Source organism: Bombina bombina, chromosome 3 (assembly GCF_027579735.1).
Source record: "Bombina bombina isolate aBomBom1 chromosome 3, aBomBom1.pri, whole genome shotgun sequence".
Lineage (NCBI taxonomy): Eukaryota > Metazoa > Chordata > Amphibia > Anura > Bombinatoridae > Bombina > Bombina bombina.
The window spans coordinates 351,959,492-351,974,085 of NC_069501.1; the positions used below are offsets into that span (position 1 = coordinate 351,959,492).

Genomic DNA, 14,594 nt, shown 5'->3' on the forward strand with positions numbered 1-14,594 from the left:
GATTGTGTTTAGGGATGTGTAATACAGAATCTAATTTCTGTGACTTCTCAATTCATAAATGTATAAGCCCCCTTACCAAACAGGCTAACAACACATCTTTATGGGGCTTCAAAACAACAGGGTCTGAATTAAAAGAACATGCATATCCCACTTAAAAGAACTAATTTTAAACATTATGGGCTAGATTACAAGTGGAGCACTATTTTAACGTGCGCTCTTAAAGGGACAAATCTGCCCATTTATGGGCGCACGTTAAATAACCGGCTATTATAAGTGGCTGGTTAATGCTCCCGCAAGCTTGCAGGAGCACTTTGGGCTTAGCGCAATTAACCAGAGGTCATACCTCTGGGTAATTAAACAAAATGTTCCCCAATTGCTCCCTAAATAAAATGGAAGTTCCTTTCTTAAAATAAAAATATGAGTATATTTATTTTTATTAAAAATAACTGTACAAAGCAGTTATGAGGGGTTAAAGGGAGCGGATGTGGGGTGTTAGAAAAAAATGGCACTGAAAAGTGCCTTTACATTGAAGTCTATGGGGACTGTTTATTTACTTTAAATATTTATGTATATGCTTTTATATATATATATATATATATATATATATATATATATATATATATATATATATATATATATATGTGTGTGTGTGTGTGTGTTAATATAAATAAATAAATATGTGTATATATTTATATACATATATTTTTAATTGGAGCCTATGGAAGCTCGCTCTTGCAATTCTGCACTCAACTTGTAATCTAGACCTTTATTAAAAAAAAGTTTTGTAAATTAAAATTTTAATCTTTGACCAAAAGTAGCTTTTGAAATATCATAGTTGAGTGTAACAGAGTAGTCAACCATAGGATGCAAAGCAAAATGTATGTCAGAGATAATTCCTCTAGGAATCAAAATATATTGGCCCAATTCTGAGTCTTCCATACAACAAAAATCAAATGTTTTTATCACATTCAAATTATTTAATCCACTTGAATTAGGAATATGATAATAATAATTTTCTTACTCTTTGATTGGATAAACATGCAAATATCTATAGGAAACAGGATTTTTATGAGAAGTTTCCTCATTCCTACACCGAAACAAAATATAGGGTTTAATTAAAAAAAACATGCCACATGTTATCAAGTGTTTCCTTTAGTCTGTATTGTATTTTAACACTGATTAAGAGAATTTCAGGGAAAATATACTACCCCGACCCGATATTTGCATGAATGGCAGCGAGTTTTCCAGCAGTGCTTAAACCCCCCCCCCCATTGTTTATTCAGTGTGTTGTTTACCCTAATACATTTTCTGTTTTTGATATTTGTTTTTTCCTTTATTTCAGAGGGAGCGTTCTCTCACTGGAAGTAACTGATGTGAGTGCCAAAGCAGGAGGCAGCATAGCTTCATCAAATAGAAGCAATAACCTAAAGAACAGCACAACCGGATCAATATTGCAGAGCTCACCAACACTTAGCAAACGGAGCGTGTCTTCAAATTACAGCCAAAAGGTGAGAGGACAAGATACACATTTGTTACACAGACATTAAACTAAGACTTAATTCCCCAAAACATGTTTTGCTGGGCATAAAAGAAAAAGTCAATATAGTTTTTTATTTTGGCTGCTTTTTTGTTATTTTTACTCTGAAAATGTTATCTTTTCTCTGTCTCAAAGAAACTGGGGATAAAATAAACATACTCAAGGCTTTTACAGGGATGTTTTCCTAGACTCTAAAGCAATCTTCTGGCTTTTGCTTGTGTGTCAACTCAAAGGTGCACTAGGCCAACTGTGCTAAGAAATACTTGAAATACCTTTGTCCATTACTTAGAAGAAAATGTTATTTAAATATATATAGCTATATATCTAGAGATAGAGATAAAAAGTATATACTGTATATAAAGGTAATAGAAGACAGCACTTGCTGGGCTTAAGGATAAGCAATAGAAGCTTTTATTTTTATTTATAAGCTTCTATTGCTTCTATTGCGAGTGCTGTCTTCTATTACCTTTATCTGTACCTGCATTCAGCACCCTGGCAACTGGACACCTGTTTGTGCGAGTGCACCAGCCTCTGTGAATATATACAGTATATATATATATATACACACACACACATACAGACAGATAGATAGATAGATAGATAGATAGATAGATAGATAGATAGATAGATATTTAGAAACATGAACTAAAAAATATTTTATTTTGTGATAAACAAAGGTATTTCAAGTATTTCCATAAAAAAAAAAACTATTTGCAAGTGTGTATGTGTTTTTATGTTTGTGTGCACATACATATGAACAAATATGTACTCACACACACATATATATATATATATATATATATATATATATATATATATATATATATATATATATATATATAATACACACATTCAAATATATACAAATATAGCAGGAATTGTTTGTTTGTTTTTAAATAATTTTTATTGGATTTTCACATATATAAAAATAACAAAACAATTACAGATATTCTTACACAGATCACACATCATATGCATGGAGAATACAGAGTGTACAGGTTTATTTGATCTCATAACCCTGGGTTAGAAGTACAAATTATTATATATATATTCAATATATATATCTGAGTTGAAGGTAATGGAACCAGTTATGTTTATCGGTAGGGTCTAATTCAGCATATTGGGTGTATGATATAATTAAATTATTAGGGCATCCGCTATTCTGTATAGGCCTCTATCTGCCCACTTGCTTAATACTAATGTTGGGATGGGATTTACTAAGGAGTCTAGGGGAGTAGCCCTGGAGCGTTGTGTAATTAAGGATATATGTTTTTCAGTCTATTCCATAAATATATAGTATGTAGGAATTGTGAGAGTTTTAAACATATTTTGCACTTGTATTTGGGTGGTAAGTTCAATAGGGCAACAACAGGATTTAGATAAGTATGTTGTACTACTGTACCTAACTCATTTGTAAATGTATCACACTTAGTATAAAAGAAACATTGCTTCTACACCAAGAGTTGAATTCTCGTTACACTTTGAGGCCTATTTATCATATGTCTGTCGGACCTGATCCGACAGTGCGGATCAGGTCCGACAGACATAGCTGAATGTGGAGAGCATTACGTTCTCCGTATTTAGCATTGCACCAGCAGCTCTTGTGAGCTGCTGGTGCAACGCCGCCTCCTGCAGATTTCAGGGGGTGTCAATCAACCCGATCGTACTCGATCGGGTTGAATTCCGGCGATTCCTGTCCGGACAGGGTTATGGAGCAGCTGTCCTTAGACCGCTGCTTCATAACTGGTACGGAGCTTGATAGATAGGCCCCTTTATCTCAAGCTGATTCACACACACAGTTGTGCATTTAGGCCAGATTACAAGTGTAGCGCAAACAGTTACGTGCAAGGGAAAAGGGGTTTATCATGGGTGTTTGCACGAGTCGGATTTTATGAAGTGTTATACACATTCCAATGTCCTGCACATAGCAGAATCTGTTCTATGTATTTATAAGTATATGTATACTTATATATAGGTATAGATATATATTGTACCAAAATACCATCAGATATATATTTATAGTATTGTGTATTTATGAATAAATATACATTTAATATTATTTTAATATAATATGTGAAGAACATTGAAATGTGAAATATTCTTATTTTCCTGTCGGGTTAGTGCACTTGAGAATATGCGATTGTGTTTCCATGCAAATAAGGCGTTAGGTGTTTTTTTAACTACTTTTTTTGCTCCATTGATTTCTATGGGGGGGATAGGTTATCACACGCACAATATTCTAAGTTTGGCTTTTTGCACGCATCGGGTCAGCGCTCCAGTGAAAACAGTTTACTTTCAACTTGTACGAATGATACCCTATTATCAAATTTGCTTTGCTCTCTTAATATCCTTTGTTAAAGATAGGTAGGCTGAAAGAAGCTCAGGGGTGTGCACGTCTCTATAGCGGTCTATAGCAGCAGTGTTGTAACTATGTTTAACATCGCTATAAACATTATTGCAAGCACTGCTGCCAGACAGCTAAAGACACGTGCATGCTCCTGAGCTCACCTAGGATTACTCTATAACAAAGGATACTAAGAGAACTAAGCATAATTGATAACAGGAGTAAATTAGAAACTTGTTTAAAATTGCATGCTCTATTCTGTACATTTAAGTTTAATTTTAACTTTACTGTCTCTTTAACTTAACCCCTGATCTGAAAAGCTAAACCAGTCACCCTGCTTCACAAGCAGTTTTTTCCTAAACTTGTCAGTGGTCATAAACGTCTAGATTATGAGTTTTGCGTTATGAGTAAAAAAGCAGCGTTATGGGTTAGAACGCTGCTTTTTCACTACCGCTGCTATTACGAGTCTTGTAGGTACAGCTGTTCCGCACACTTTTTTGGCCGTACCGCAAATTAACTTACGCAATTTTTGTAAAGTGTTTTTTCAATGGGACTTCCATAGCGCCGATATTGCAAGCTTTTTTTTTGGAGGCCAAAAAGTGAGCGGTACAGCCTATCCCGCAAGATTCGTAATGCATTCTAAAGTCAGGAGTTATGAGTTTTACGCTACAAAGCTGTAGCATAAAACTCATAACTAAAGTGCTAAAAAGTACACTAACACCCATAAACTACCTACTAAATTATTCCTATTTAAAACTAAATACTTACCTGTAAAATAAACCCTAAGCTAGCGACAATATAACTAATAGTTACATTGTAGCTAGCTTAGGGTTTATTTTTATTTTACAGGCAAGTTTGTATTTATTTTAACTAGGTAGAATAGTTACTAAATAGTTATTAACTATTTACTAACTACCTAGCTAAAATAAATTCAAATTTACCTGTAAAATAAAACCTAACCTGAGTTACACTAACACTTAACCTTACACTACAATTAAATAAATTACCTAAATAAAATAAAATTACCTAAATTACAAAAACAAACAAACACTAAATTACACAAAATAAAAAAGACATTATCAGATATTTAAACTAATTACACCTAATCTAATAGCCCTATCAAAATAAAATAGCCCCCCCAAATAAAAAAAGCCCTAGCCTAAACTAAGCTACCAATGGCCCTTAAAAGTGCCTTTTGCGGGGCATTGCCCCAAAGAAATCAGCCTTTTTCCCTGTAAAAAAAAAATACAAACAACCCCCCCAACAGAAAAAACCCACCACCCACACAACCAACCCCCCAAATAAAATCCTAACTAAAAAAAACCTAAGCTCCCCATTGCCCTGAAAAGGGCATTTGGATGGGCATTGCCCTTAAAAGGGCATTTAACTCTTTTTCAATTGCCCAAAGCCCTAATCTAAAACTAAAACCCACCCAATAAACCCTTAAAAAAAACCTAACACTAACCCCCGAAGATCCACTTACAGTTTTGAAGACCGGACATCCATCCTCAACGAAGCCGGGAGAAGTCCTCAACGAAGCTGGGAGAAGTCTTCATCCAATCCAGCAGAAGTGGTCCTCCAGACGGGCAGAAGTCTTCATCCAGACGGCATCTTCTATCTTCATCCTTCCAACGCGGATCAGCTCCATCTTCAAGACATACGGCGCGGAGCATCCTCTTCTTTCCAACGACTAACGACGAATGAAGGTTCCTTTAAATGACGTCATCCAAGATGGCGTCCCTTGAATTCCGATTGGCTGATAGAATTCTATCAGCCAATCGGAATTAAAGGTGAAAAAATCCTATTGGCTGATGCTGATTGGAACAGCCAATAGAATGCGAGCTCAATCCTATTGGCTGATTGCATCAGCCAATAGAATGTTTTCACCTTTAATTCCGATTGGCTGATAGAATTCTATGAGCCAATCAGAATTCAAGGGATGCCATCTTGGATGACGTCATTTAAAGGAACCTACATTTGTCGTTAGTCGTCGGAAAGAGGAGGATGCTCCGCGCCGGATGTCTTGAAGATGGAGCCGCTCCACGTCGGAAAGAATGAAGATAGAAGATGCCGTCTGGATGAAGTCTTCTGCCCGTCTGGAGGACCACTTCTGCCGGATTGGATGAAGACTTCTCCCGGCTTCGTTGAGGACTTCTTGCCGCTTCACTGAGGACTTCTCCCGGCTTCGTTTAGGATGGATGTCCGGTCTTCAAAACTGTAAGTAGATCTTCGGGGGTTAGTGTTAGGTTTTTTTAAGGGTTTATTGAGTGGGTTTTAGTTTTAGTTAGGGTTTGGGCAGCAATAGAGCTAAATGCCCTTTTAAGGGCAATGCCCATCCAAATGCCCTTTTCAGCTTAGGTTTTTTAGGTAGGATTTTATTTGGGGGGTTGGTTGTGTGGGTGGTGGGTTTTACTGTTGGGGGGGTTGTTTGTATTTTTTTTTACAGGTAAAAGAGCTGATTTCTTTAGGGCAATGCCCCGCAAAAGGCACTTTTAAGGGCCATTGGCAGTTTATTGTAGACTAGGGTTTTTTTTATTTTGGGGGGCTTTTTTATTTTGATAGGGCTATTAGATTAGGTGTAATTAGTTTAAATATCTGATAATTTGTTTTTTATTTTGTGTAATTTAGTGTTTTTTTTGTAATTTAGGTAATTTTATTTAATTAATGTAATTTATTTAATTGTAGTGTAATGTTAGGTGTTACTGTAAGACAGGTTAGGTTTTATTTTACAGGTAAATTTGTATTTATTTTAACTAGGTAGTTAGTAAATAGTTAATAACTATTTAGTAACTATTCTACCTAGTTAAAATAAATACAAACTTGCCTGTAAAATAAAAATAAACCCTAAGATAGCTACAATGTAACTATTATTTATATTGTAGCAAGCTTAGGGTCTATTTTACAGGTAAGTATTTAGTTTTAAATAGGAATTATTTAGTTATTAATAGTAGGTTTTATTTAGATTTATTTTAATTACATTAAAGTTAGAGAGTGTTAGGGTTAGACTTAGGGTTAGGTTTAGGGGTTAATAACTTTAGTATAGTGGCGGCGATGTTGGGGCAGCAGATTAGGGGTTAATAAGTATAATGTAGGTGGCGGCGAAGTCGGGGGCGGCAGATTAGGGGTTAATAAGTGTAAGATTAGGGGTGTTTAGACTCGGGTTCATGTTAGGGTGTTAGGTGTAAACATAAATGTAGTTTCCCCATAGGAATCAATGGGGCTGCGTTACAGAGCTTTACGCTGCTTTATTGCAGGTGTTAGGCTTTTTTTCAGCCGGCTCTCCCCATTGATGTCTATGGGGAAATCATGCACGAGCACGTACGACCAGCTCACCGCTGACTTAAAGGATTACTTTCTGTTATAATTTTTAAGCTAAACAACTAACATATTAAAGTTAATAAACATTAATTAAAAGCTACTGACCTATATTTTCTCCAAAACGAAGTTTCATAACGTTCTAAAAGTTATATCTTTTATTCGCCGATGATGTCACGTTATCCTGCCCACTATTTTCAGCACTGAGTGTTCAAAATACTTAAACCAATAACTTTGTGTTTAAAGCGCCATTTTGGAACCTAGGTATTGTTAACGGATTGGTACAGAGCAAAGGATACCCACGGTGTGGGTGTGGAAAACAATTAAATTTGCAGACAAGATTTCTGATATACGGTAGAGATATGTTAATGAAATGCTATTGAGAAAAAGCATATTTGGGGTAGTTAGTTAGTAACAGGCATAGAAAATATTTACTTACAGTGGCCCTTTAAGCAGCGCTGGTATTGGAGTGTGGTACGGAGCACAATTTTGCTCTACGATCACTTCTTGCTGGATAACGCCGGGTTTATGAAAACCTGTAATACCGGCGCTGTAGGGAAGTGAGCGGTGACAATAACGTGCAAGTTAGCACCGCACCCCTTATAGCGCAAAACTCGTAATCTAGCCGAAAATGTTTTAACACAACAAAGTAAATTATTTTGCACTTCTATGTCCTTTTAAGGGAAATTTGGCTTAGCCTAATTTTTTATGATAATCTCTTTTGAGTGCTATAATACAATGCTCTAACCCAGTAGAGTAAATTGTGTTAGCGCTTGTATGTTCCTTTAAAAGGACAGTCTACACTAAAATTGTTATTGCTTAAAAAGATAGATAATGCCTTTACTACCCGTTTCTCAGCTTTGCACAACCAACATTGTTAGAGTAATATATTTTATAACATTTCTAAATTTCTGCCTGTTTCTAAGCCATTACAGACAGCCTCTTATCACATTTTTTATTAGCTTTTCACAACAGGAAACTGATAGTTCATGTGGGTCATAAAGATAACACTGAGTTATTTAAGAGTCAGCACAACACAGCACTAATTGGCTAAAATGCAAATCAATATAGATAACTAAAAAGTCATGTGATTAGGGGTCTGTCAGAAGATTCTTAGATACAAGGTAATCAAGTATATTAATATAACTGTAAATTATGCAAAACTAGGGAATAGATAATACAGGGATTACCTATCTTTTAAAACAATAACAATTCTATTGTAGACTGTCCCTTTAAAGGGACAGTCTACACCAGAATTTCTATTGTTTTAAAAGATAGATAATCCCTTTATTACCCATTTCCCAGTTTTGCATAACCAACACAGTTATATCAATATACTTTTAACCTCTGTGATTATTTTGTATCTAAGCCTCTGCAAACTGCCCCTTTTTTCAGTTCTTTTGACAGACTTGCAGTCTAGCCAATCAGTGCCTGCTTGAAAGAACAAAAAAAGCGGTGCTACGGGATATAGATAAAAAGTCCAAAGACACTTTATTGGTCTATTTCACAGCATAGTAGAATAAAACAAAACACTTGCAAGTGAAATAAGAGCTTGATGCGTTTCGGCTTACGCCGTCATCAGAAGCCTTAACTCCATTATCCACCATCTTTCCTTTTAAAGGCTAAGCTCTTCACTGATTTGATAACAGGTGAATTACATCACTAGATGATTGTACACAGAATTTAACCTTTTGCAGACTAATTCCCTAATTTAACCCCTCTAATACTAGTGTATTCATTATTATTGAGTGTATATATATATATCTTTCTAATTAGTGTATACCAATCATTAGCTTATACTTTGTTTCTTTTTTTTGCTTTTTTTGCTGAAACCATTAGCTATTTGGTAAAATACTTAGAAATATTTTCAAGACCAATACTCAATAATATGAACTGTTAGTTAATGGATAAAAGTTATATCCTATAGGGAACTCCTTACTTCCATACATTTATAAGATCTGCCTCAGTATTAAAACCTGATGGCAAACGAGTCTGCAAGGAAAATATCCAAAATGCCTCTCGTTTGGATAACAACATATCAAGATTCCCCCCTCTTTCTTTTAGACTCACTTTTTCTATAACTTGCCACCTAAAAGTTTTCACATTTTCATTATGTTGTGTTATAAAATGAGCCGCTAGTGCAGAACAGGGAGTTGTGGTGGAGATGTCATTTAGATGCTCTCTAATGCGCACCCTCACCTCCCTGGTGGTCATACCCACATACTGCATCTTACATTCTGTGCATTGTGCCATGTAAACAACATATTTAGACCTACAGTTTGTACAACTTGTGGCCTCATAAACACGCTGTGTTGTACATGATTGAAACTGTTTAGAAACTATTGCATGCCCACATGCTTTGCAATTAATGTTGTGACATTTAAAGTGTCCCTTGCATGAAAGCCAACTGTTTTGTCCTGTTCTCTTCTGGCTGACTGCACTGGGAGAGAGATAATTGCCTAGAGTGCGATTACGCTTGGACACAAAACAGCAACCTCTTTTAACAGTATCATACAAGACATTGTCTCCTTTGAGAATCGGAAATTGTTTTTCCACTAACTTTACAATTCTACCATACTGGTTACTGTATTTTGTTACAAAAGTAGGCTTATCCTTATTGTGCACCCTCTTTGGCTTAGTGTTATCTGATAATAGTTCCCTTCTATCAAGACCTTCTGATTGTGCTATGGCTTTATCTATTACTTCACTCTTATAGCCTCTGTCCAAAAAACGCTGCTTAAGTTTAAGACATTCTGCTCTATAGGTGCTTTCTTCTGAGCAGTTCCTCTTCAGTCTAATGCATTCTCCTTTCATTATCCCAAAACCGGTATACTTGGGATGTAGGCTCTTGGCATGGAGGATAGCATTAGACTGCAAAGGCTTGTGATACAGTTCACTCTTGATTCTCTTACTTTCTACATCACCTTTCAAAACCACATCCAAATATGATATTTCCTCCATTTCTGCTGTATAAGTGAATTTTAAAACAACATCATTGGTGTTCAAATATTGAATAAACTTTTCTACCTCAGTGATGGAACCTTTCCAGATGAAAATTAAATCATCTATATATCGATGATAGAAAAGGATGTGGTCCTTATAGGGGTTACCATCCCCATAAACGTGGAACAGCTCCCACCAACCCATAAATAGGTTGGCATAGGAGGGGGCAAATTTAGCCCCCATAGCTGTTCCACGTTTCTGGAGATAGTAACTCCCATCAAACAGAAAATAATCCTTGACGCAATCCTTAAAGGGCTCGTCATAGTTGGTAAACTTGTCAAGAAAGAATCTAACTGCCGTCAGTCCTTTACTATGTGGAATGCAAGAATACAACCCTACTACATCCACAGTTATCCAAAGGTATCCATCATGCCATACTTCATTTTCCACTAATCTTAAGAGATGTTTTGTGTCTCTCAGATAGCTGGGGTTAAGTTTAAACAGAGGCTGTAAAAATGAATCAATCCAAGAGGAAAGGTTCTCAAAAGGAGAGCCTATTCCGGAGACTATAGGTCTTCCTTGCACTTTTTCCAGGGACTTGTGCACTTTTGGCAGATGATGAAAGATTGGTACTACTGGCTCAGACACAAAAAGATATTCTAGTGTGGAGTCATCTATGATACCTTCTTCTCTAGCATCATCCAATATGTCGTACACAAGTCCCTGGAAAATCCTAGTCGGATTATTGGAGAGTTTACAATACACTTCTTCATCTGCAAGTTGTCTCTCAGCTTCTCTGATATAATCCATTTCCACATAATAACTGTATTGCCCCCCTTATCTGCTTTTCTATACACAATATTTTCTCTCTCACATAATGATTTAAGAGCCTGTCTTTGTTTATAAGTAAGATTATTAGTACCTTTTTCCATCAGTGCCTGCTCCCAGATTACTTCACGTGCACGAGCACAGTGTTATCTATATGAAATATGTGAACTAACACCCTCTAGTGGTGAAAAACTGTTAAAATGCAATCTGAAAGAGGTGGGCTTCAAGGTCTAAGAAATTAGCATATGAATCTCCTAGGTTAAGCTTTCAACTAAGAATACCAAGAGAACAAAGCAAAATTGGAGATAAAAGTAAATTGGAAAATTGTTTAAAATTACATGGTCTATCTGAATCATGAAAGTTTATTTTGGCCTAGACTGTCCCTTTAAGGGAAATTTGAGGTAACATTATTTTGTGTGAGGATCTCATTTGAAATCTATGACACCCCAAAACCCTAACAGAGAACCACTGTACAAGGGATATTCATCACTTCTGCAACATCAAGAAAAATTCTAATTTCTAGCACAAGGTATTTTTTTTATCCATGAATGACAAGATAACGACTCATGCAAGAAGCTAATCGTCTGTTTTAAATGCAGAAAATCTGTAAGCTTCCTATTTATCACATTTACAAAGATCTCTTGTGAGGCCTGAATCACACATGAATTTCATATTTCTTTCAGTTGATTACTTAACATTCACCTAGATTATGAGTTTTGCGTTCGTGTTTTAACGCTGAAAAAATGGCCATTTCAGCGTTAAAACAGCAATGCAGCCATTACGAGTCGTGTCGGTATAGCTGTACCGCAAGCCTTTTAGCCTGTAATGCAACGTCAGTCCCGCACTCCAAAAAATGACGTTTTTTTTGTGGGATTTCCATAGCGCTGCCATTACAAGTTTTGCAGTGAGACTAAAAAGCTTGTGTTACACCCTTTAATGACACAATCCGTTTCGCAATCTGAGACCAGTAGTTATGCGTTTTATGCAACAAAACTGTTACACAAATCTCATAACTAAAGTGTTACAAAGTACACTAACACCCATAGACTCATAGACTACCTATTAACCCCTAAACCGAGGCCCTCCCGCATCGCAAACACTATTCTAAAGTTATTAACCCCTAATCTGCCACTCCCGACATCGCCGCCACTAACATTTACTAACCCCTATTTTGCCGCTCCCCGACATCATTGTCACATCGCCCACACTATAATAAAGATATTAACCCCTATTCCGCCGCTCCCCGACATTGCCGCCACTAAATAAAGTTATTAACCTTTAAACCTCTGGCCTCCCACATCACTTCCACTAAATAAACCTATTAACCTCTAAACCGACAGCCCCCCCACATCGCCAAAAACTAAATTAAATTATTAACCCCTAAACCTAACAACCCCCTAACATTAAATTAAAATTACAAGATCCCTATCTTAAAATAAATAAAAACTTACCTGGGAAATTACATTACTATTATTCTAAAATTAATATAACTATCAATTAAATTACTTATTAAAAAAACTAACACTACTAAAAAAAAAAAAAAAACTACAGTTATAAAAAAAAATAAAAAATATTAAATTACAAAAAAAAATTGCAAAAAAAATAAATACTAAATTATGAAAAATAACAAACAAAATTATCCAAAATAAAAACAATTACACCTTATCTAATAGCCCTATCAAAATAAAAAGCCCCCCAAAATAAAAAAAACCTAGCCTACAATAAACTACCAATGGCCATTAAAAGGGCCTTTTGTAGGGCATTGCCCTAAATAAAAAACAGAATTTATGCTTACCTGATAAATTACTTTCTCCAACGGTGTGTCCGGTCCACGGCGTCATCCTTACTTGTGGGATATTCTCTTCCCCAACAGGAAATGGCAAAGAGTCCCAGCAAAGCTGGTCACATGATCCCTCCTAGGCTCCGCCCACCCCAGTCATTCGACCGACGGACAGGAGGGAATATATATAGGAGAAACCATATGATACCGTGGTGACTGTAGTTAGAGAAAATAATTCATCAGACCTGATTAAAAAACCAGGGCGGGCCGTGGACGGACACACCGTTGGAGAAAGTAATTTATCAGGTAAGCATAAATTCTGTTTTCTCCAACATTGGTGTGTCCGGTCCACGGCGTCATCCTTACTTGTGGGAACCAATACCAAAGCTTTAGGACACGATGAAGGGAGGGAGCAAATCAGGTCACCTAAATGGAAGGCACCACGGCTTGCAAAACCTTTCTCCCAAAAATAGCCTCCAAAGAAGCAAAAGTATCAAATTTGTAAAATTTGGCAAAAGTGTGCAGTGAAGACCAAGTCGCTGCCTTACATATCTGGTCAACAGAAGCCTCGTTCTTGAAGGCCCATGTGGAAGCCACAGCCCTAGTGGAGTGAGCTGTGATTCTTTCAGGAGGCTGCCGTCCGGCAGTCTCATAAGCCAATCAGATAATGCTTTTAAGCCAAAAGGAAAGAGAGGTAGAAGTCGCTTTTTGACCTCTCCTTTTACCAGAATAAAACAACAAACAAGGAAGATGTTTGTCTGAAATCTTTAGTAGCCTCTAAATAGAATTTTAGAGCACGGACTACGTCCAAATTGTGTAACAAACGTTCCTTCTTTGAAACTGGATTCGGACACAAAGAAGGTACAACTATCTCCTGGTTAATATTTTTGTTGGAAACAACTTTCGGAAGAAAACCAGGCTTAGTACGCAAAACCACCTTATCTGCATGGAACACCAGATAGGGCGGAGAACACTGCAGAGCAGATAACTCTGAAACTCTTCTAGCAGAAGAAATTGCAACCAAAAACAAAACTTTCCAAGATAATAACTTAATATCTACGGAATGTAAGGGTTCAAACGGAACCCCTTGAAGAACTGAAAGAACTAGATTTAGACTCCAGGGAGGAGTCAAAGGTCTGTAAACAGGCTTGATCCTAACCAGAGCCCTGAACAAATGCTTGAACATCTGACACAGCTGCCAGTCTTTTGTGAAGTAAAACAGATAAAGCAGAGATCTGTCCCTTCAGAGAACTTGCAGATAATCCTTTCTCCAAACCTTCTTGTAGAAAGGATAGAATCTTAGGAATTTTTATCTTGTTCCATGGGAATCCTTTAGATTAACACCAACAGATATATTTTTTCCATATTTTATGGTAAATTTTTCTAGTTACAGGCTTTCTAGCCTGAATCAGAGTATCTATTACAGAATCTGAAAACCCACGCTTTGATAAAATCAAGCGTTCAATCTCCAAGCCGTCAGTTGGAGGGAAACCAGATTCGGATGTTCGAATGGACCCTGAACAAGAAGGTCCTGTCTCAAAGGTAGCTTCCATGGTGGAGCCGATGACATATTCACCAGGTCTGCATACCAAGTCCTGCGTGGCCACGCAGGAGCTATCAAGATCACCGAGGCCCTCTCCTGATTGATCCTGGCTACCAGCCTGGGGATGAGAGGAAACGGTGGGAATACATAAGCTAGGTTGAAGGTCCAAGGTGCTACTAGTGCATCTACTAGGGTCGCCTTGGGATCCCTGGATCTGGACCCGTAGCAAGGAACCTTGAAGTTCTGACGAGACGCCATCAGATCCATGTCTGGAATGCCCCATAATTGAGTTATTTGGGCAAAG

The 14,594-nt window shown here is 36.8% G+C and overlaps 1 protein-coding gene across 3 annotated transcripts in view; it reads left to right on the forward strand.

Annotated features, from left to right (window-relative positions):
• SYTL5 (synaptotagmin like 5) overlaps window positions 1-14,594 on the forward strand; it is a 407,166-nt gene that overhangs the window by 181,864 nt on the left and 210,708 nt on the right. For all 3 annotated transcript variants that reach the window (XM_053706464.1, XM_053706465.1, XM_053706466.1), the window contains one exon: window positions 1,343-1,508. In XM_053706464.1, coding sequence (XP_053562439.1) covers window positions 1,343-1,508 — 166 coding nt within the window. The remainder of the gene's footprint in view (window positions 1-1,342; window positions 1,509-14,594) is intronic.